The following is a 22,622-nucleotide window of genomic DNA, read 5'->3' as shown; positions in this document are numbered from 1 at the left end:
TATTTTCTCCTATATGAGTGCTAGGACATTATTTCCGGTATATTTAACATCATTTTAATACCGCCAGCTGCAGTGATTTCTTCTGTTTCCTACTGTACTGTCGTCTTTATTCTTGGACTTTGTTTTAGTTTTGTCTTCTTCTTTCTTTCTTCTTTCTGATCCTTTTTAATGCAGCTAGCATTCATAAGGTACTTTACGCACTCTCCGTAATAAATAAATAAATAAATAAATAAATAAATAAATAAATAAATAAATCTATCTATCTATCTATCTATCTATCTATCTATCTATCTATCTATCTATCTATCTATCTATCTATCTATCTATCTATCTATCTATCTATCTATCTATCTATCTATCTATCTATCTATCTATCTATCTATCTATCTATCTATCTATCTATCTATCTATCTATCTATCTATCTATCTATCTATCTATCTGCCTGCCTGCCTGCCTGCCTGCCTGCCTGCCCGCCCGCCCGCCCGCCCGCCCGCCCGCCCGCCCGCCCGCCCGCCCGCCCGCCCGCCCGCCCGTCCGTCCGTCCGTCCGTCCGTCCGTCCGTCCGTCCGTCCGTCCGTCCGTCCGTCCGTCCGTCTATCTATCTATCTATCTATCTATCTATCTATCTATCTATCTATCTATCTATCTATCTATCTATCTATCTATCTATCTATCTATCTATCTATCTATCTATCTATCTATCTATCTATCTATCTATCTATCTATCTATCTATCTATCTATCTATCTATCTATCTATCTATCTATCTATCTATCTATCTATCTATCTATCTATCTATCTATCTATCTATCTATCTATGTGTAGGTGTATGTATATGTCTATATTTGTATAAAACAGTTTTCCCACCTACCATTGTCACTGGGTAGTCCGTGAAGCAATGTCACTGCGTAGTCTAGGCTGGAGTAACAGGGTTCAAAACCAACCATTTGACCAACTTCGGTCACTGAGTATGTTGCAGGCTCTACACACATGAAGCTAATACACGAACCGCTATCATTCCAACGTGGGTTGCTGCATATACAGGACTTGGTAAGCATACCACATTTCGAAAAACTATTTGGCACTGACTTGCAGTACTGGGTATTTGCCACTCGGTATAAGCTGGTCTTCAATGAACCTATTTGATGCCAACGTAGCTCATGGGGTATGTGCTGGTAGATGTTTGCCGCTCTTCAATGAACGTTTCTGTCGCCAAGTTAAATAACTAGATATATAGTACATAGGTTCAATGCTAAATGCGTTACTGTTGACAATAATCGTGAGACCGGTTCCATCACTTTTTTCACCGGTCAACTTCCTAGGAAAAGCTTCAGGCACTGGGAAATACGAACATCATCGTACTTGTGTTTGCTTTTTCTAGTCCAGCGATCTTTACCCAAACTAAATGTAAGAGAGAGAGAGTAAAAAAAAAAGATTGGAAACGCAGGGAGGTTGACCAGAAGAGCATCCTGTTTGCTACCCTACACTGAGGGTGGGGGAAAGAGGAATAGAAAGAGGAAAAAGGGAGAGAGCAAATTGCGATAGCAATTATATGGACACTCCAGGTGCATGTCTACTGTGGCGTCGCCGTCGCCGTCACCGTGAGGTTCTGTATAAAATCCAAGGGCGATAAAACCGTTGCCGTGCCCCGTATGCTCTATGTGCGAGTGAAAGCTTGCGAGGGTGAGCTGGCGAACGCCGTTTAAAACGCAATTCAGCCTGGCGTGCCCTCTGCTGTGGTCAGGAGAGGGAAAGGAGGGGAGGGGGGCGTTCTTCTCCGGCGGCTGCTAAGGTGCCTCGATGTCCTCCTCGCTCGCCGTTCCGTACAAAGTGGAGACAACCGCGTCGCCTACTTCGGCGCTGGACACGCGAATGGCGGACGCCGTAGTAGACGCCTTTGGCGGACGATCTGCGGTGTGGCCAATGTGAGCGCTCGCGCGGGCCTCATCTGCAAAGCGGTTTGGGATGTTTGCAGAGTGCGCGTAGGGCCAGTAGCTTCGTATGCGCTGTGCTGTCCACGTTTCGTTCGCGTTGAAGCGACGGATGCATGAAAGTCAATTTGCTTGCCGCTGCCGTGATTCCTCACTGCAGCATTTTTATACCGGGTTTCCGCGGTCATCGAGCGAGATAAGCTCATGTTTACCTGTGCATGTGTGAAATCGTGCTTGTTAATTTAGATAAAACACGTTGGCGGACTAGCTCGTTTGAATCCATGATCGAATGTGTAAGCGCGACTGAACAAGGACTTGGAAAAAGGAGACACACGAAGACAGGGCTGTCTCGGTGTGCCTGTTTCTTTCAACGTCCTCGTTCAGTCATGCGTACACATTCTATCAATGTTAATTTAGTTAGTAAGCGAATGTTTACAAGTATATACGGCCTATAATACTACTGTCCTTACTTCGTACAGCTATCTACAAATTTGCTATCGTAATCAATGATTCGCCGTTCGGGCGGAACTGGGACTTTTTCTCATCTTTATTCTTTTTCGCATTTGTATGATGAGGACGCTGCATGTGTGTTTGATACGAGCGATTCCTTGCCTTATTTTTTTAAACTGTCTCTTTTTCTATTTCCCCGTTTCCTTATGACCTACATGGGGTAGCAAACAGGACTCTCGCCTGGTTCACCTTCCTGCCTTTCCTGTCCATGCTTTCTCTCTCGTTCTCTCTCTCTCTCTCTCTTATTGCCTGCCAATTTTACATTGAAGCGATAAAACTGAAGAGAACATTCGACGCCATCTATTACCAAGCTTTTAAAAGAAAGTAACAATTTTTCAAAACAATAACTGCTAAGCTATCATAGGCATTGTTTAATGAGCCACGGAAGCACTACGAACAGGATTTTCCTACCAACACTGCTCTTCACAGACGCTCTTTTGTAAAAGGTTCGTCTGTTTCTACTGAAAACAGCTTAATGTTCTTGTGTTCACTACAAGAATGTGCTTTTAGCAATTGAATTCTTTGTCATGCTCGTTTCTCTGGATTTTATGTATATATACTTTGTCCAAGAAAAAGTTTACTTCGAGTGCTAAATGTTCTGGACTCATTTTTGTGCCTTTCTGTCAAGCACTTGGTCATTGGCGTCGTGCTTTTTCGTCTGTAACAATCGGTTTTCCAGCGTGAGTGGTTGAATTAAAGAACACAAGCGAGTCACATTATCGACTCGTCATTGAAATGTAATGTGCGCGTCAATTGTACAAGTAAGGCGCAGTAGCTAATTTAAAGTAAACCTAATAATTGCTTCTACGGCTACAATATCTAATATTGAGCAGCTGTTTATATACCGCAGGCCTTGATCACCGGCTGTTCCAGAAAAAGTATTAATGCAAGCGGTATCGTTTTAGCTCCTAATGAGCACTGTCACGTCGCACCATAAACTTTGTCTAAAGCGACAGTGAGCACGACGCGGTACTTGGATTGGCTATAAAAAATGTTTGGCGTCCTTTTCTTCCTAGAAGAGTGTTGCACTACCTACTTCAACTATTGGAAACAGTAGTCAGTCTAGCAAATCGTGCGTCTAAACGGAAGCGCCGCGAGAGGGGTATCGTTCTATTCTGAAGTCCACGAGAGGAAAATCACGACCTTGGTATTCACTGAGGAAACACCATAAAGTGATCGCATTTCTGGAACGTCGAGATAAAGCCCTCTTCTTTCGGAGTCTCGTTACGTGACACAGAGCGGGAAAACCGCATTAGCGAAGGCGTCGCATGTCTCGCCACTTTGGGACGTTGGCCTCCCAACTCCGGCGAACTTTCACATGACTCTTACTTGGGTATCGTTAGGTCCGTCTCCTGTGACCGCTTTTTTTTAAATTCTGGGTAACTGCCCACGAAAAAACGATATGCGCGCTACAGCCACGATTTATGCGTGGTTCTGTTCTCGGCGCACCTTATCAGCTGCAGCATGCGCGATATTCAACGAGAGCCCCGCAGGGAGTTTGTTTTAAACTCTCTTAAACTTTCTGTTATCGCAAACGGTGTGCACTAAGGGCTTGCTTTAGAGTCCTAATTAAACGCATGCTTCGACACGCAAGGTTTCGTGTCATGGACGTCGCACTCATTCACTAGTGAGCTCAAACGCCTCGACAGTTTATCATTATGACATAACGGCAGCGGGATAATCACGCTTTTCATTTTTTTTTCAGTTAGTTTTCTACGGGAAATTCGTCAGACAGGATTGCTGGAACACGGCGTGCGAGACGGTGAATTCCACGTGTAGACGTTCAGGGAAAAGCGTGACGCTCCATCGCCTTCGCGCGCGCCCGCAACATTTCCGGGGCGCATTTCATTCCGGAATCTTGAGAGCTGTCGCCTAACACGACGCACTTGCTTTTATTTTCTTTCTTCGAGCGACGTAGACGTACAATGCGGGTACTCTGACTTCGAACGACTCCCTAAGACTGTCCAAGTCAGAGACGTCATCTGTCAGATTATTCCAAAGCTCTGTGAGAATGACGCCTAACGGCTTTAAGTTCTCATATGCGCGCTTATCAGATAGCCTCGGAGGACTTCGTTCATAAGCGCTGTCATTACTTAATCGTGTACGAAAGTTTGTGCTTGTCACTTTAGTGTCTAATAATTTTTTTCTTGTGTGCTGAAAAAAAAGATAATGAAATTTTAATTTACATAATCGTAAATGTTGTCAGGCACTGCGAGTGAGGGAAGGCATCCAGGCGCCATAAAATATTGATCCTCTCTTGCGTTCGTTTCAATACGATCATTTCTACTAAAGGGATTCATTTCAGAGCTTAACGGAAATTCATTTGGGTTCATCGATGAAGTGACTGACTCGTTGCCTATTTTTGTGGTGCCCCAAGCGACGTCTAGGGACAGGGATAAAAGAATGTTAAATTATTCGCATTCCGCATGAGAGCAAGGGAGGATTGTTGACAGAAAAACAAAAGAGAGACACATCAAAGCCAGATTGGCTTTCAGAGACGACAGTGGCTGCCTACATAAACTTCTTCGCGCTTTCAAGCTGCTAAACGTCAAGGCGATCTCAGCGACTGGGTGAATACTCGGAAGGTAGCTGCTTTAAACGATTATGCGCCTCTTCATTTGTCATTTACTTCCAATTAAAACTCTCAAGTTAGCAGCACTTCAGTTCCAGGCCGGCCTATATTATATTGTAATCGCCCGCGGTTTGCAGGTAAGCATAGGCCCTCCTTTTTCATTTAAATAGGTCACAGCATGCTACCTGTGAGTATCATATAGTTCTTGTTTTAAATACATTTTAAATCAACCTTTAAACAGGAAACGAAGAAATATCTCTTGCTTCCTTGTAAGCAATATCAGCCCATAAATATCGGGCACGTCGCACGGTTTCTGCGCCACCAGTCGGCAATCTGCAGTTAAGGGCGACAAAAATTGGAAATTCTAATTTGCTAGATTTCTTGTGCTCGCGAAACCGATATAGAATTAGTAATTTTCCTGGCTAAACAACCTTCAAAATGTCACGTGATTCATTCACTTGAGTTCACACGCAAGGAAAGTGAGTGTTCGCGTACGCTTAGTGATTTCCAGATAAACATTTTAATTGCGGTGGATGGGAGGCCATGACTCCGTGTTGCTGTGCACAAAGCTATGGGTTCAATTCCTCGCCGAGGTGCTTACATGCAAATTGAGTTTAAAGAAATAAATCTGAAATCCTAATGCCGTTTATGCACCGACATTTCAGTTCGCCTTCAAGATCACCTAGTGGTCAAAATTATTTTGGAGCCCTTCGCTATGTAGCATCTCTTATGGCCCATATGTTGTTTGACAAGCAAAAATTGAGCTTATTGCAGTTTCCCTGCTGCTGCAATAATTTATATATTGATATTGTTTCTATATAAATAATTTCCATTTGGTATTGAATGGACTATTGGGAACGTGAAAGTTGCTCATTCGGGCAATGTGCCCAACTCGAGTATTTTCTCCTCCGTTACAAAAGAACCAAAATCATTTCTTTCCGAAAAGTATATTCCTTCCACTCCAGTTCATGGAAATATGGAAACTACGTCATATTTTACCGTGCTTTAATCTGAACATTTGGTTCTACTGAAAAAAATAATGTGCACGAAGGCCGGAGTGGCAGGTCCACTGCACTTATGTTTATAAGAAAAAGGGTAACGCCAGATTCCAAAGTTATTGGCCGTTGTATCGCGTTAAGAGCTCATCAACAAATACGAACGCAGAGAACCAAGCCTGAAGGACCACGTACGTACAACAAAACCTTTATTGTTATTTTTTTTGTAGTTCAGCTTGTTCGTTGCCTTTCTTTTATTCTTGGTCAGTAAAAATGGCGAGCAAGTGTATGCATGACAGAAGGCGCGCTTTGTCACTAGCAAAACAACAATTGAAGAAGGCTGCAACGGGACAACTAAGTGTACTTGTTTCTGCTGACTGAAAGCCCGCACATTCTTCGCACTTTAGCATTTTCTAGCCTCGTCGTTCCTAAACCAACGCACGGCAGACGCAATCCCAACTGCGCCTTCTTCGAAGAATATACCTTAACTCGCAGAACAGGTATGCAATGCACAGCCCAACCACCCTCCTCCTAACAACTTTGTCTGCCGCATGCGCTTTCTTAATTACTACCCTAATCTTACCATTACAAGCGTCTCTTCCGCGTGTACCACTTCGCCTACATTTCCGCGGTATTACCGAGCCGAAATTTAGCACGACACCATTCCCTGCCGTGACAAACAAGCGACAACCGCTCTGGTAGCACGTAATCACCCCTTCATCAAGTGGCGAGCCCGTCAGCACCGGACCCGCAAACGCCGGACTGCGCTGCAAACACCAAACACGAGCAGAGCGCAACGGCAGTCGTAAGAGCAAATGACACCCACAGGCGCAGTCTCGTATGCGAGGCGCACGCGACTGCCCGCCTCTTCCGTGCACGCCACAATCAACACGTGTACGCCGCGTCCGCTGAGCCTAACTCTGCGCATCGCTCCTGGTTGAAAACACGCACTTCGTGGCTCCCCCGTAAAGCCTGCGCGAGCCAGCTAACACGTGCCCTTGTCCGAATGCCACGAATGAAGACACCGCGGGCTCTGGCATAATTTGCAGCGGCCTCGCTCGTCTGCCAAGCCGCGACATCTCGGTCCCATCTCTGGGGTCCTCTTCCGCTTTCCAGATTAATTTCGCATGCGAGACTGCGGGTCTCCCGCGGCGAGATAGCGCGGAATGACTCGACGTGGGAAGGTGAATCACAGGCGCGGCCGCGTGACCTTTCTCGCCGACTTAGCACCTGCGCCATGCTGAGTGATCGGCTAGGTCACGCGGCTCCGCCTGTGTCTGTGTCATAACTTGTTGCACCTAAAGAAGCTACGCAGAGAAATGCAGTAGAGATGGCCACAAACGCTCCTCGGGTTGCACGTTAATCATGTATGGTATGCGGTCATCGTACCGATTCAAAAGTTAATGACGTTTTTGTGAGCTCGTTTGAGTTCAACAACGTTATTAACATTTGCGTTAATCAATGTCACCAATCTCTTTTGTGATTCAGGCATTCTGAACCTGGTATACACACTTGATCCTCACGGTTTCGTCCTATGTGTGCAATACTGCTAAAGCATAAACCATAAAAAAGTGACAATTTTTAACAGATGGTCCAGTGGAAGGTCCGGTTTCAATTATTGACCAGTGTCCATTCAGCCCGTAAGAAACGCAGTACTGAAAGCGTAAATGGAACATGTACGTGAGGTTAAAGCGAGGGAAATGGACGAAAAGGTAACGAGGGTAGCTAGATTTTGTCCAGTTTTCTACCCTACACATGAGAAGGGGTAAGGGTGAGTGTAAAAGAAACTTAGAGTCCCACGCATGTGCTTGGTTTCTGTGCAGTATCAGCTTACGACACTGATTGCATCAGCAGTAGTTTCCTTGTATATATATATATATATATATATATATATATATATATATATATATATATATATATATATATATATATATATATATATATATATATATATATATATATATATATATATATATATATTGCGTGCATGGCGTGCTTTCAAACGCCGCCATACGAGTAGAGAGACCACATGGCGGCATTTCAAAGCATGCAATGCAATATATATATATATATATATATATATATATATATATATATTATTTGTTTATTTATCAATACTGTAAGCCTTCAAAGGCTCATACAGGAGTGGACATACAAACAGTACAGGCGCTTTGTTATACAGGGGGTTTGCAGCAAACTCAAACAAAAAAGCAATGGTTACAATCGACGCGCCAGGTCAGCAATAAGTAAATACAAGGAAACAAAAACAACCTATACAGTGCGTACGCCATGTAAACTGTAAGAAGCAGGTAATACAGGAAAAAATGCATTTGGGTGTGCCGTGCAATGTACAAACAGTGCCAAGTGTAATGTGTATTATCAGTACGAAGTAAGTCATATATATATATATATATATATATTTCTTTTCAGGGCCATTCTACCCTGAGCAAATGGATGACCCACGGTGCTGTTAACATCGTGGTAAGAAATGTTCGCAATCACCCATCGGTCGTTTTCAAAGCACAATCGGCCACACGACAAACGAAGCCGAACGTTTTGTCCACGAAGTCCCGGCTCAATCACGTGTCCGCACCAATGTAAGTGCCAGCCTTGCGAGCTTGTTACCTCCGTCGTTGCACCGCATCAATCGCTTCGCGGTCTGGGGGGCTTTCCGCTCGAGCCCGCCGCTTTCGGGGAGCCTCTTTGGCACGCTCCTCACTGGTTCGTGGCACCTGCAACTCTCGCTCACGTCTACGGTCCCGAAGTTGGGCATCATGAGCCGGTTGTCCTTCGGCAGTACGCACTATACATGCGGCCTCCCATACCGGCGCACGCAACATACCAACTGCCTATTCGGTTCTTTGCGCAGGCGCGGAAATGTAGCAGATGGCTCGTTTACTAACCACCTTCATACCAAATGATCGATGCGCGCTACGGCCAATAGCTCTCCCTCGGCGCAGCCAAACCGAGCAGCTGGATAAATCAGAAGCTAGGGTAGCTGTCTGAACTGCATTACGTTCACGTTTCGCGACCTCTCCAACGCTGCCAATCGCCAGCAAATCGTTCTCGAACCATAGTCTGCCCATACCGCGCAACTGACCTTGAAATCTCTACCCAGAAAATTCCTCTGAAATTTCGTATACTGACCCATGTGCTCGTCCAATTTACTGGCGTGGTACCCATGTCGATTCGCCGCATTCTCCGCTTCGCGGCACTGGGCTTTCTATCGAGGCCGCCGCTTACGGGCAGCTTCTCAGGCACGATCTTCGCTGGTACTCGCCGCCCGTTTCCTATAGCTTTCCTCTTTCTACCCCAGGTGTGAACACATATGCCTTATTGGTTTGCTCCGCCTCCTCATATAGGGCGGCATTATGTCTTATTGGGTGGTTTCCTAGCGTTCCTCTTGGTACGACAGGTGTCAGTTCATGCGTTAGTGGTTTGAGGCTTGGGTTGAGGTTGGGTGGCTGCATATTTTGAGGCGAATGGACGTGCTTTTCGGTGTTGCGTGGCGGCAACGAAATCACAAGTTTTTGTGCATGCTTTGAGCTTGCTTTTGTTTTATTTGCTGATATTTTTTGCCTTTAAATAGTAATTAGGGGGTTTCCTTTTTTTTGTCTCGTATTTTGTGTGCGTGAGTGTGTTTCGTGTACATATCGTTTTGAAGGATGGTTAGAGCGTCCTTTCGGCGCCACGTGCTTCAACACATGTAGCCGGGTGGAACGTTGAGTGTTTTTAGCCTTTACATGGTAGCTTGGACGTGGTAAGACTAGTAGCTATTAGTGGTTTTACTGTGTGTGTTTTGGTGGGAAAGTGAGAGCGTGGTTACCTGGTTGAGCGCGTGCTACTGCGTGTCATACTTTGGGTCTCCGCGGCATTGATTGCTTTTGAAACCGTGGTGAGAGTTGCTGTGCGACATTTTGAGGATTTGGATCCTGTGCGTATCGGTTTTTGCTAAAAGGCGCGTGCTCTGCATTATTACAGTATTATAGTATTAGCATTAGAAAAAGCCGTGCAATACATGGCCAGCAAGCAGGGAAAGCAGGCAGTGCGCGGGGGGTCCCTCAAGACAGATGAGGGGACGGATGAGAATGGAGAGGGAAGAGAGTCAATCGGCACACACTGTGATGTCGATGTTAGGCTGAAGAACATGGAGGCTTTCCAGGAAGAGCTTGTCGAACTGGTTGAAGAGCTCAAAAATGAGCTAAATATAGGGAGCGTGATGTAGGGAAGGACGTGGAAAGAAGAGTTGAAGCAGCCGAGGAAATGCTGAACAGGACCGCCATTGTGAACGAGAATTGTCGTGACAATGGAACGCAGTCCCCCGACGTGACAGGAGAGGGAGTGTCAGCAAAGTACGTGGAATGCGTGCAAAATGGTGAGGGGTTAGCTGGAAAGAGCGGCACCTACCTGGAGGCCACCACGCGGTAAAAGCATGAGCGCATGGGTCAATGCCACTCGTCAAGTCCGAATCATGCGGAAAAATTCGAAGGGAAGCAGGGAGAGGTAGGAGAGAGTGAAATGGTGATTATCGCCGGCAACTCAAACCTGGATAGGTGCTCAAAAGCAGTCGTGGAGAGGGTGAAAGGCGATAAAATAGTAGCGGTAGGGACATTTCCGGGGCAGAGGCTAGGTTCTATCATGTTGGGAGCAAAAGCAAAGCTCGCGGAAAATGCCCGCGTGTGCAACCTTGTCATAGTAGCAGATGAGCTCAATGACGGCTTAAACAGGAAGCGGACAGGACTAGCCCAGCGCTTGGCGAATGGGGAGGACGACTTGCGCGAGTTGTCCCCTCAAGCGCAGATCGTGGTGTGCAGGGTGCCGGAGGGGCCTGTACGTGACACTCACATACAAAGAGCCGTAGTGGCTGCTAATGAAGTGATATGGAAAATGAGCCGAGGGAAAGGCTTCGAGGTTGTCGAAGTAAACAGGGACGTGAGAAGGTGTGGTAGTTTTCAACGAGACGGGATCCACTTGAATTACAGGCTTGCACGAGAAGTGGGCTCGCGACTTGCTGGTCGCGCTGTTGCTTGTTTAGGGGGCCCACGGGCGCTCAGGAGGCCAGAGTAGGTAGTAATGAAGAAGGTCTCGTAAAGGAAGCTCAATATAGCGTCGCCGTCTATAACAGAAAAAGGAGAAAAGCAAGGAAGAGAGCTCGCCATGCAATAGGTTACATAAACATACAGGGTGGCAGAAGGGAAAAGTGTGCAGAGATTGAGGAGCAATTAAATAGAGAAGAAATAGGAGTGTATGCGGTTATAGAAACGCACCTTAGAGACTCGGAAGAGCCGCCAGAGATTGAGAATTATGCTTGGGAAGGGTGCAACAGAACTAAGTCGAAAAGAAAGGGAGGGGGAGTCGGAATGCTCATCCACCAGGAAGCCAAATGGAAAAGAATAAATTCAAAATGTCAAGAGCATCTCTGGTTATCAGGTACAATGAGTGGGAAAACATCTTGGCTGGGCGTTACGTATTTGTGGACTGGAAATAATTGCACAAAGAAGAATAAAGAGTCAGTGAAATGCATAAGCGCTGATATTAGGGCTTTCGGGAATGGTGCTGAAATTATCCTATTAGGTGACATAAATGCCCACATACAGGATTTAGATGGCTATACCGACACCAACGGGAAGTCAATGCTAGACATTTGTGAGCAACATAACCTCGTTATTGTGAATACAGGGCCTAAGTGTGAAGGGCCGATCCCTGGGGAAGTGGGAAACCGCCAATAAACCATTGATTACTGTCTGATGACAGAAAGAATTTATGATAAGTTGAGAGAAATGGTCATTGATGAGGAAGGGTACAGCAGCATAGGGAGTGACCATAAACGCATCATTTTTAAAATGGGATATGTAGTTGGGAAAGAAGTGTTGTTGGGTCCAAAATGGCCAGTCCAAAGTTCAGCGCTGAAAAAATAACAAATATAGTCACTACAGCTGAGGAAGAACTTAGCAAATGGCCAAATAAAGATTGGGGATACAGTGAGCTTCTAAGTGTAATAACGACAGAAATACGGAAAGAGAAACAACATGTTAGTTGGAAAGGAAAAAAAAGAAAAAGAAAAGCTGGTGGTACAGGGAGACACGAGAAGCGATCGCCGAACGAAAGAAAGCATCTGCAGAGCACAGGCAGGCAAAGAAGGTGCAGTTGCCGCAGGATGAAGCAGCCAGTAAATGGGAAATATACCGGGAGAAAAAGTCTATACTGGTGCAAGTAAAATTAAAGGATGAAAGTGAACGTTGGTTGTCAGAAATACGTGAGTAAAGGAAGGCCGCATCTACAATATTTTCGAACCACATAATATTATTAGGCAGGAAGACAAAAAAATACAACAACCTATATAGACGAAGATGGAAACAGACTGGAAGGAGAAGCGGCAATAAATTACATCCGAAAAATAACAGCCGAATTTTTCCAAGGCAATGACGAGGTTGTGTTTGAAGAAAAAAAGAGCATGAAAGAGACCCAGTTGGAAAAGGAGCTGGTGCTGACAAATTTCAACTGGAAGAAAGCCGAAGAGAAAATTCCTAAGCACACAGCCACAGGGCTAGACGAAGTTCCCGTTAGGCTGAATAATGAACAAGGACCAAAAAGTAAGGAAGCTCTGGTGAAAGCAGTGGAAAAAAACGTTAAAAGATAGACGAATACCAGACAGCTGGCGACAAAGTAGTATGAATTTAATTTATAAAGTTTCCGGGAAGAAAGATAGAATTCACTCGTATAGACCGTTGACCATTACATCGGTATTATACAGGCTAGCAATGCTTGAAATCAAATTAAAGCTGAAAGCATTGGCAGAGAATAATGGCATTTCGGGAGAACTTCAGAATGGCTTCAGAATGGGTAGGCGTTTAGATGATAACTTATTTTTTCTTACTTAGTGTATTGAAATATCAAAAGTAGAAAGCAGACCAATATATGTGACCATTTTAGACATTACAGGAGCCTACAAAACATAGACCGCAAACATTTTGTGGGATATTATGGAAGGGGGAGGCTTTGGTGACGATTGTCTACAGCCTTTGAGAGAGATTTACCTAGAAAATACCATTTGCGTTGAATAGAAAGAGATGAAGAGAGAGGAGAAAGTTTGTATCAACAAGGGACGGAGGCAGAGGTGCCCTTTATCCCCACTGCTGTTTATGATGTACATAGTGAGAATGAAGAGAGCGCTAAAAGGAAGTAATATCAGCTTTAATCTCTCATACAAACATGCGGGTACAGTAGTAGAGCAGCAACTTGCAGGTTTATTTTATGCGGACGCTATTGTGTTGCTAGCTAGCTAACAAGCAAAGTGATTTGCAACGTCTCGCTAATATGTGTGGACCGTAAAGCAACGATTTAGGTTTGAAATTTAGGGTTAGAAAATCAGGTCTTATGGTATTCAATGAAAACAGTGAACAGCCAGTGGAGATACAGGGCCGAGAAATACCTCCAGTAACAGAATATAAATACCTTCGTATATGGATGAGCGAAGGCAATAGATATATGGAAACACGGGGAAAAAGAATAACCGTGAAGGCGAAGAGAAATAGAGCCATAATGAAGTACAGACCGCTATGGGGATACAAAAGGTACGAGGTGCTCCGAGGTATGTGGAAAGGTGGAATGGTCCTAGGCCTAGGACTTACTTTTTGGAAATGCGGTTGTTTGCTTTAAATCAGGGGTACAATCAGGACTTGATGGGAACCAAAGGTCAGTCGGTCACCTCGCATTGGGCGCTCACGGGAAGACTACAAATGAAGCTGTGCAGGTTGATACGGGCTGAACTAGTTTTGAAGTGAGGGAAGCTCGCATTAAAATTGAGTATGGAGAACGACTGAGGAATATGGAAGAAAGTAAATGGGCTGGGAGAGTGCAGGAAAAACATTGATTCACAGTTTAGGGAAAGAACTAGGAAGCTTACCAGCAACTATACGACCTGTATGATGAGCAACGTGACAACAAAGAACGTCAAGTGGAAAAGCAGAGAGGCTGAGATAATCTCATGGGTGGCGGCAATGGAGAAGAAACTTGCTATGTGTGACTACTTGAGAGGAAAAAACGAAATCAGGAAAGAAACAATTTATGATAATTCAAAGGGAAGCTCATTACTTTTCGAAGCAAGATCGGGATGCCTTAGAATACGCACCTATAAAGCGAGATATAAGAAGGAAGAAGCATGTGCTTCCTGCGGTAAACCTAGGGAAACTATGAAGCATGTTTTATTAGAATTTGAAGACGTCTACCCAGTGGTCGATTTAGGCACCACTGACCTCCCCTTGAAGTCCTTGGGATCAGCGAGAGCAGTGGAAAAGTAAACGTGTCCGCAATAGGGATTAGTAAGAAGCGATTGGAGGATTGATGGAAGAAAAGTAGGGAAACGACAAAAAATGGAGATGTACAAAAACACAGTTCGCAATAGCGGATCAGAAAATTTGGTTGGGGGAGCTCATAGTATTTTTTCCTTTTTTATTGTTTAACCTAGGTAGGACATTAAGCAGTATAGCAGCAAGACCTTGGTGGCGCCACCCACCATCCCGCTCCAAAGGGGACGCTCATGACTTCCATCCATCCATCCGTTTGCTCTGCCGCCTCATAGAGGGCGCGGGAGTTTTGAGGCACCGAGATTGGTAAATATATGAGAGGGTGGATATATACAGCTCCGCTGTAAAAGAAAAAAATTTACGCCCTCTCTCCTTCTCTTCGTAGCCCTAAGTTTAAGAGCGTCTCGGGCCCTCGCTTGTACTAGCATCGCCCTACTAAATCAATCTCAGTTGGCTGAAATTTAAGTTAACCGTGTTGCTGCATGTGTGAGTGAAATCCTCTTCTCCCCATCCCACACCCTTTTACTTTCGAAACAAAATGACCGGTAAATTATTTAGCCTGGAGTTCGGAGTGATCGCATCTGAAACGTGCTTACAAAAATAGCTTGGTTGCAGTTGTACGCTTTTGCCCCGTGCAGCCGTTAACATAAGGTTAGCGCTGTGCGTCCCTCAGTCACATCTGTGAGGGAAATCTAATGCGACTTGGTAATGCAGCACTTCGCCCTTCATCCGCGGGCTCCAAATAATTGACCCGTCCACAGAGGACCGTATGTTCGGACAGCGGAGCCGACCGCATCTAATGAGCTCTGCGGAACAATCTGTCCAAACCATTTCTCTCGGATGCGCGATTGGCGGTCATCGGTCTTGGCGGCCAGCAGAAACCTAAAACCTCGTTCAAAGGCGGAGAAAGGGATATTTACCTTCCCATGCACTGCGTGCACGACTTTGGTGGCGTCACTGTCACTCAATTTAAACCAAGTAATGCGCTCTTCAGATTCATGTAAGTGGAAGAACAAACCCGCAGAGCGTGGCAGTTAACGCTGCAAAAGTTCACGAGTACATACCGCTCAAATACCTGAGATGTGCAAGAATGTTGTGTGTCAACCTGTCGGCGCTCATTTGCGTTCATCCGTTACGTTAACAGTTAGATGTGCTCGCAATCAGCTGCTGAGTGAATGATTGCTTGAGTGAGTGAGTGAGTGAGTGAGTGAGTGAGTGAGTGAGTGAGTGAGGTGAGTGAGTGAGTGAGTGAGTGAGTGAGTGAGTGAGTGAGTGAGGTGAGTGAGTGAGTGAGTGAGTGAGTGAGTGAGTGAGTGAGTGAGTGAGTGAGTGAGTGAGTGAGTGAGTGAGTGAGTGAGTGAGTGAGTGAGTGAGTGAGTGAGTGAGTGAGTGAGTGAGTGAGTGAGTGAGTGAGTGAGTGAGTGAGTGAGTGAGATGGTAGGGCAGTTAAAAAAAGTATTTGTCCTTTTAATGCCGCTGAGTGAGTTACCATGACTTCCTCTCTCCTGTTCTTGCGCTTTCTTAAAGTTCAGTAGAGACGTGTATAACAAGCAATATATCTTCTGGAAATGCTATTGCCAACGCGGTTTCAATAGCTATTTGGTAAAAAAAGCGTCTTACGCGTGGAAACCGAAAGCTGTGTCCTGAACCATTCCTAAGCGCCATACGTTGGCGGTCTCTGTGCAGACAAAAAAGAATGAAAAGAAAGACGTGGAAAGAAAACACCCACTGGCACACGCACGGGTCTAGAGCTATTTCTTCCGTTTTATTGCACGGAGTCATCGAAGTGCCGCAAGATTCGAACACTGATCGGCTAGACCTCATTGTACCAAATGAGTTTGTGACTTCAGAGCATGACGCTTCTCATGTCTGCGATTGCTGTCTCATCTCAAAGCGTTTCCTACACCCATCTGTACTTTCTCCTTCTATTCATTCCTTTCTCCCCTCTTGCTGCTCCCTTTCTCCGAGTTATTAAACTTCTACTTTTTTTTTTCTGGAGTGGGATCGATGTCGCACAGCTGACACCACCAATTACAGACTGAAACAGAACCAGCGCGCAATTTATACTAGAGATTCATTTGCTTCCGTTGTGTCACTCGAATCTGTAATTTTTTTTTCTTGTGCCGAATGGAGTAATTGTTCGGATCCTATTTTTTTTAAAATCTGGCAACGAAGTTTCAATGCTAGGTTCAGTTATATCTCAGTATGACAGACGCGCTGATTGTATGCGAGAGGGCGTTTACTGCAATGCTTGTGCATTAGCTTCTTTACCCCGCGTACACGAATGCAATGTGAGCAGACAACCGGGTTGGGTCGTTCTCTGCCGGTGAAAACAGCAGGTGTGTAATGGGGATCAGGTGCAATCATTAATCGTGATAACGGACCTAGTCCCGGTCGAGCGAGGAAACGCTTAATTATTGAAAGCTGTACCAATCTCATTTTCGCGGGGCTGTCCGTGCGACTATACAGACGCTTACGTTGCGATACTTTTCTCTTTGATTTACTTTTTAAACATGCCACTGGATTTTTACTTCTGGTCGGGTTTTCTTCCGCGATTTGGGTTACCGGTACAATCTTGAGCACGTATCTCATGCGCGTGGGTACTACAGGCTCTTGCCATAATCCTTTTCTCCCTAACTGGAATCGCGCACCTTAGTTAAGACCCGTTTCCGCACTTGTGTAGCAGGTTTCCGCCTGGTACAGCCCAATTACAAGCTTCGAATACCCAAAGGCTACGCTAATTAGACTTAAGCTGCTCCCCCGCGGATAGCTGCCGGCGTCTCGGTGGATCCGGCCATCTCTCTAACTATACTTGCGTATTCCATCACTGCTGCACAAGGGTGCTGTGAACTGCGCATGTGCGGGCCAAGTCTAGAATAAAACCCTGAACTTCGACATCGTCATGAAGCTTGGGAACTCAAAGTTTGGTATTTTCAGTGCTACAAATCTGTCTTGCCAACTTTCGGCACATTAACACAGGCTGATTTCAAAAGAAATGACTTGTTTATTCTTCAGGTCCTGATGGGGAATGTTGGAAACCTGCGAATGTTGCTGTTAATTAGGGCCCGTATTCACAATCAATTTCTTGAGCAAGAACTGCTTGCAAACGAAAGCTCCAGCCAGTCGACATGCTGAGCATAAAATTAACGAAGGCGGCCAGCCAATCGCTAACGACAGCAGCGAATGAAAGCTCCACGAATCCGGCCTTAGGATGCTAAGGCAATTGGAATGAGTGTGAAGCAATTAAGCTTTATTTCAGGAGGCCATTCAGCAGCACGAGAGATTGAAGCACCGTTAAAATATAATCACAGTAGCCGCATCAAAGACGTAAAAAAACGCACAAATGTTCATTCGTGCAGAAGACTGCATATTTCAGTGATCTCTGATTGCAACAAAATGAATACAGATTACGTTTCTTATCATTGATATTTTATCGATTGATTGTTGGTTTGCGCGGACATTTTTTTTTCCTTGCTGTTTGCGCGAACTCACGAACTTCATTTATTTGTGCAATTACACTTACGCTGAGTCTAATTTTCTTGGCTGAACTAATCCCTGGCTCTGGTTCGAGCAGAGACGCTTCAAAGGAAGCATTTCACATCTTTAAGCGTTCGGAGCTTTCGTTTCAAGAGTCGGCATTTAAGATGTCGGAAATATAGCTATTGTAAAAATTAACCTACCCATGTTGAAATTTATTCAGTCTATATAATTGGACATTCTTTTGTGCGCCTCAGTTTCAAACTCTCCTTCATCAACTAGCCAAAATGAGACAACTCTCACCCTCGTGTGTACTTTGTATACGTGTTAAATGTCGCGAGTCATGCGCGTATCATTTCCTTAATCATCGTATATTAAGCTGGAGGAACATGCTTCGTGACCCCCCAGGCAACGCTCTCTCTCCGGCTTTTTATTCAAGAACCACCTCTATCTATCTGCCTCTCTCTTCTTCACCCATGTGCTTGCCCGGCATTTATTCTCTTTGCTCGTGTCGTTAAAGAAGTAATTGCGTTCATAACAGCGCACGTGGAGCTCTGGCTTAATTTTCCTACAGTTTTCTTTCTCACGGCCCAAGCAGATAGAGTGACTCTGTGCGATATGCCATTCGAACGCCTAAATCAGTTTATTGTTAATGCCGTGCAGCGCCTCGACAATAATGAACCAAGCGCTCCAGCTATACTGCTCATTTTGAAATTTTCGTATCGTCTTGAAATTTCGTTTCTCTGCCGATTCGGTACATTCCGCAGTCCATTCGTCCAAATTATCCCTGTAGGCGAGACAGTAGTGTAGTAGGGAAGCGTTGGTCAACTTCGACCGAGTCTGAAATGAGGCGCCGGTTTCCAGCCAACGCTTTTCTTTTTTGCCTTTGCTCGGGTTCGCACAATATTGCAGTGCAGCAAGAACGTGTATCCCGAGTGTCGTTGAACGCAAAAGAGAGAGAGAGAGAGAGACAGTGCCCAATGAAGCTTCGCGCTCATGTTTTCCGTGTTCTTCGAAAAAAAAAAAAAGACGAGAGGTGAGGGGTTTCCGGACATTGGTTGCTTCAGTGAGCGTTGAACTCAAAACGGTTCCATTCTTTCGAGGAAAAGCTACGTGTTCCCGGACGATAAAAGAAGTTTGCCTTCCAGTGATCCACTTACGGGAAAAGTCTGCGGCTCCCCTGCGCGCTCTGGGGGCCCGGAAAGATGCCGCGGAGTTCGCGCTCTATTTACCCGCCAGGAGTCACTGAACTGGATGAACGCGTCGTGGCCCCGGCGCCTTTTTTATTATTATTCTTTTTCATTGTCAGCTGGTCATCAATTTAGGGCAGTGTTATTTAAGAGGAGCCCGGGACTTCCGAATGGCCCAAGTTTCGTTTTGCAAACGTCAGGGTATGCGACGGCCGTGTTTTATGACCTCCTGCTTTGCGTTTTATATTCCTTGAATTCGTGCTCGCGTTTTTTTTCTGCCGCCTGGTTGAAGTTTTATTTTTCCATTCTCCTAAACTATCTGAGGCTAAACCACACTCTCAACACGGCGAATTGTCCGCAGTTTCCGTTTTCTTCAACTTAATTTTTCCGGGGAGGGATGTCATTTACTAAATTTTGCGATCAATTTAGTAAAGGCCACGATGATAATATAACACACACACACGCTCGTGCGTGCGTGCGTGCGTGCGTGCGTGCGTGTTGTGCATTCGTTTACCTCCACATTTAAAAACACCGTTCATTCACATGCTTCACGTTTTTTTTTTTTTTGCCTGATGCGCCCGAAGTCTACCGGTTAAACTTCCGGGTGCCAGACAGATAATCAAATCAGAGCCCATATTTGAAGCTTAATGATCACGACAAGCAACTAACTGTTTCTTCCTTACTCTCGCTTGGTCATTTTCGGTGTTTCAATATTCAACTGGTCGCTGATTGCCTGAGCAGCAACTTTTTTAACGCTTGCGCTCCTAGCTGCTGTCTATAGCTCCCTCATCCTATTAAAGGAAATATTTATTTATTTATTTATTTATTTATTTTTTATTTATTTAACATACCCTCATATGACCCTGGGGGTATTTCTGCGTCTTCCTTTTTATTACAGACTGTTTAAAGTTGTGTAATATCGCAAATCAAACAGTGAAAGCGACACATATAAGCAAGCCACATATTAACTGACAAATGCTTTTCTGCATGTATATACCGAGTGTTTTATTTTAACGTTCTCACGATTTAAAACATATCGCCTGCGGCATTCGACCAGAAACTTCTTATTGAGCCGAAATACTCGCAGAGGTGTACATTACTTAAACTGAAAAATCAATCCGCACAATTGAATAATTACCAAAGGCTCCCTAATTACATTTCTAACATACTAATTGAGCGCACATATTGCATTAAACGAACTGAACATTGTCATCTTACAATAGAAAGAATATTTAAGCTAACGCCAGTTTTGAGATAAACGTAGTCAAAATTGTCGCAAAAATGCACTGTTGTTCCACATTAACAACATTAACATTATCAAGACGCATGTTTATGCATTTAAGCTCAAATGTTACTGGAACACAAATGCATTTCGCAACAAGCTTTGGGAACGCATATCTCGAAGCCGGTGTCATCCTCAGAATTCGTTCTAAGGGGCTATGAACTTAAAAGTCACGGGCTACATTTGGTAAATTGCAATATGTGCAGTAAGATAATTACATTAATAGTTAATTAGCGAGACCTTGTCAATTAGTCAAATGAGCACTTTCCTTTCTCCTGCAAATAATATTTGCATCTGCGAGTAATATATACAGCACAAGAAGAATTGTTGTGCATGTCACAGGTGATTTTCGGAAATTATGCTAACGATGAAATGAAACACCCCGTATAAGGCGAAGATCGACAAGCTAAGCTTAAGGTAACGTGTCTCTTCCTAACGTGTTACCTGTGGAGCTGGGTAAAATTTATGAGCGTCATGCTATAACGAGGAGAAGTAAAACCGTCTCTCAAACAGAATTCTGCGTGACTACTTGGCAAACTGCGTAACATGAATTACATGCTCAAACTGGGAACAAGGAGTGCGATGAGGCATTCTAATGTACCCTATCTACTACGCGTTATTGTAGTATTTATGACTCTGACCAGCTGTGGTGACTAAAAAGAAGATATAAACAAAGAAAAGCAGCTCAGAATTTGTTCGATTCTAGTTGTTAACGTTGGTCTCCGAGGTAACGGAAGTGAAACAAACGCCAACGTCTTAGCCATGCGAAGTGATATATCACGTGAGAGAGTCGAACGCAGGTGTACAGGTTCACATGTCACTTCCCAAGCATCACGTGCCTAGCAGGATAGAGGAGAAACGTCAGACGCGTTTAGCCTCTAATCTATCATCTTGAGCTCCCACTACTCCCTTTCATTTTTTCTCTCTATATATAAGCGCCGTCGCAAATACCGCTGCCTACGCGTGGGTCAATTCAACGACACTATGATCATAGGTGGTCGAACAAGGGATGTCCCAAGCTGCAGTGAACGTTCCTATAAAGAGATTTGACAAGTAAGAAGGCAAGGGCCTTCGTCGAAACGTCGGAACCAGCCTGGAACATTCCTTGCTCAACTATACTGTTGACCACGATAAGTCTGTATTCTTCTTACCAACTGCTGTCTTGTTTGAATAAACGGTGATGCCTCTCTTCCACAATTGCACTTGCGCGGTTCAAAAGGAAACAACGGAATTCTAGCTCCTTTTATAGATTTCCATCACAGCGAACAGCTTCGGGGCTCGACATCACCGGGAAAAACAATATGATCAAACTTCAAGCTTTAGCGCGAAAATTACACCGGACTAAAGAAAGAGAAAATAGACAGAGCGCATTGTCCTGTACCTTGTCTTATTTTCGAACAGTGCAACTCCCACGATGAAGTATTATGCATGGATTACAAATGCGCCCAGCATATGATTTCCTTGAATGCGATCAAAAACAATCGAAGTGATACATGAGAAACGACGGGACTTGAGAAACTGCTTGTCCTGAAGAAATACGCCTAAAGTACCTCACTAGGACTCGCTATAAAAAATAAAAAAGCGCACGAAAAAAAGAATTGTGGTTGTGTGCATCAGGCGGTAATGTTCAGTTTATGCAAAATATCACTCCGACGTACGCCGCGAGAACGGCAATATATTCAAACAAATCATTCATGCCGTCATGCTGAATTCGGCCAGACTTTTCGCTAGCAGAGACGACGTCACCGCCCTCACAATGGCACGTTTGGGCTATATTCAGCGCACTAATAACCAGTGGCTGAATTCACAAAACTTTTCTTTCGTAAGTGCTCTTTGCCGTTGACCGGCTGCCTTTGATAATAATATGTACTGCATCCGGATCGGCTGAAATTAGTTCTTAAGAACAATTCAAGTGTAAGGTGCTTTTGTGAATACGGGCTCTGGGCCAGAATTTAATAAAATGTTCTTTTTATGGTAGAAGCATTAAAAAAAACTTTCAGTCAAGTATATTGCTGGACATATTAATAGCGAAGGCTATTGCGAAGGCCATGGGCGATTTGTCCGTGGCAAATAGCACTTGCTAAAGAAATGCTTTGTGAATTCGGCCCCACGGTCAGTATTCACAAAACGTTCTTACGCTGGAATTATTCGTAAGGGAAAATTCCAGCCATTCCTGACGTTGCACATATTAGCTAAGCCGGTCAATTGAAAATAGCACTTGCGAACGAATAGCTTGGTGAATTCAATGCCAGGGCATTTATTCACAAAGCATTAGGAAGTGGGCTTTGCCATTGTTCGTCCGCTTTCAGTAATGCCATATCTAGCATCAGGATTGGCGGGAATGTTCTCTTACGAACAG

At 44.6% G+C, this 22,622-nt stretch overlaps 2 protein-coding genes across 2 annotated transcripts in view; one reads left to right on the top strand and one right to left on the bottom strand.

Annotated features, from left to right (window-relative positions):
• LOC135898911 (sodium- and chloride-dependent glycine transporter 1-like) overlaps nt 1-22,622 on the top strand; it is a 968,957-nt gene that overhangs the window by 434,846 nt on the left and 511,489 nt on the right. Inside the window, exon 3 of the mRNA XM_065428136.2 lies at nt 8,439-8,605. Coding sequence (XP_065284208.2) covers nt 8,463-8,605 — 143 coding nt within the window. The 5' untranslated portion in view covers nt 8,439-8,462. The remainder of the gene's footprint in view (nt 1-8,438; nt 8,606-22,622) is intronic.
• LOC139052457 (allatostatins-like) overlaps nt 1-22,622 on the bottom strand; it is a 141,115-nt gene that overhangs the window by 75,774 nt on the left and 42,719 nt on the right. The window lies entirely within an intron of this gene.

Source organism: Dermacentor albipictus, unplaced genomic scaffold, assembly GCF_038994185.2.
Source record: "Dermacentor albipictus isolate Rhodes 1998 colony unplaced genomic scaffold, USDA_Dalb.pri_finalv2 scaffold_23, whole genome shotgun sequence".
NCBI classification, from domain to species: domain Eukaryota; kingdom Metazoa; phylum Arthropoda; class Arachnida; order Ixodida; family Ixodidae; genus Dermacentor; species Dermacentor albipictus.
This window is presented reverse-complemented; position numbering and strand designations above follow the sequence as displayed.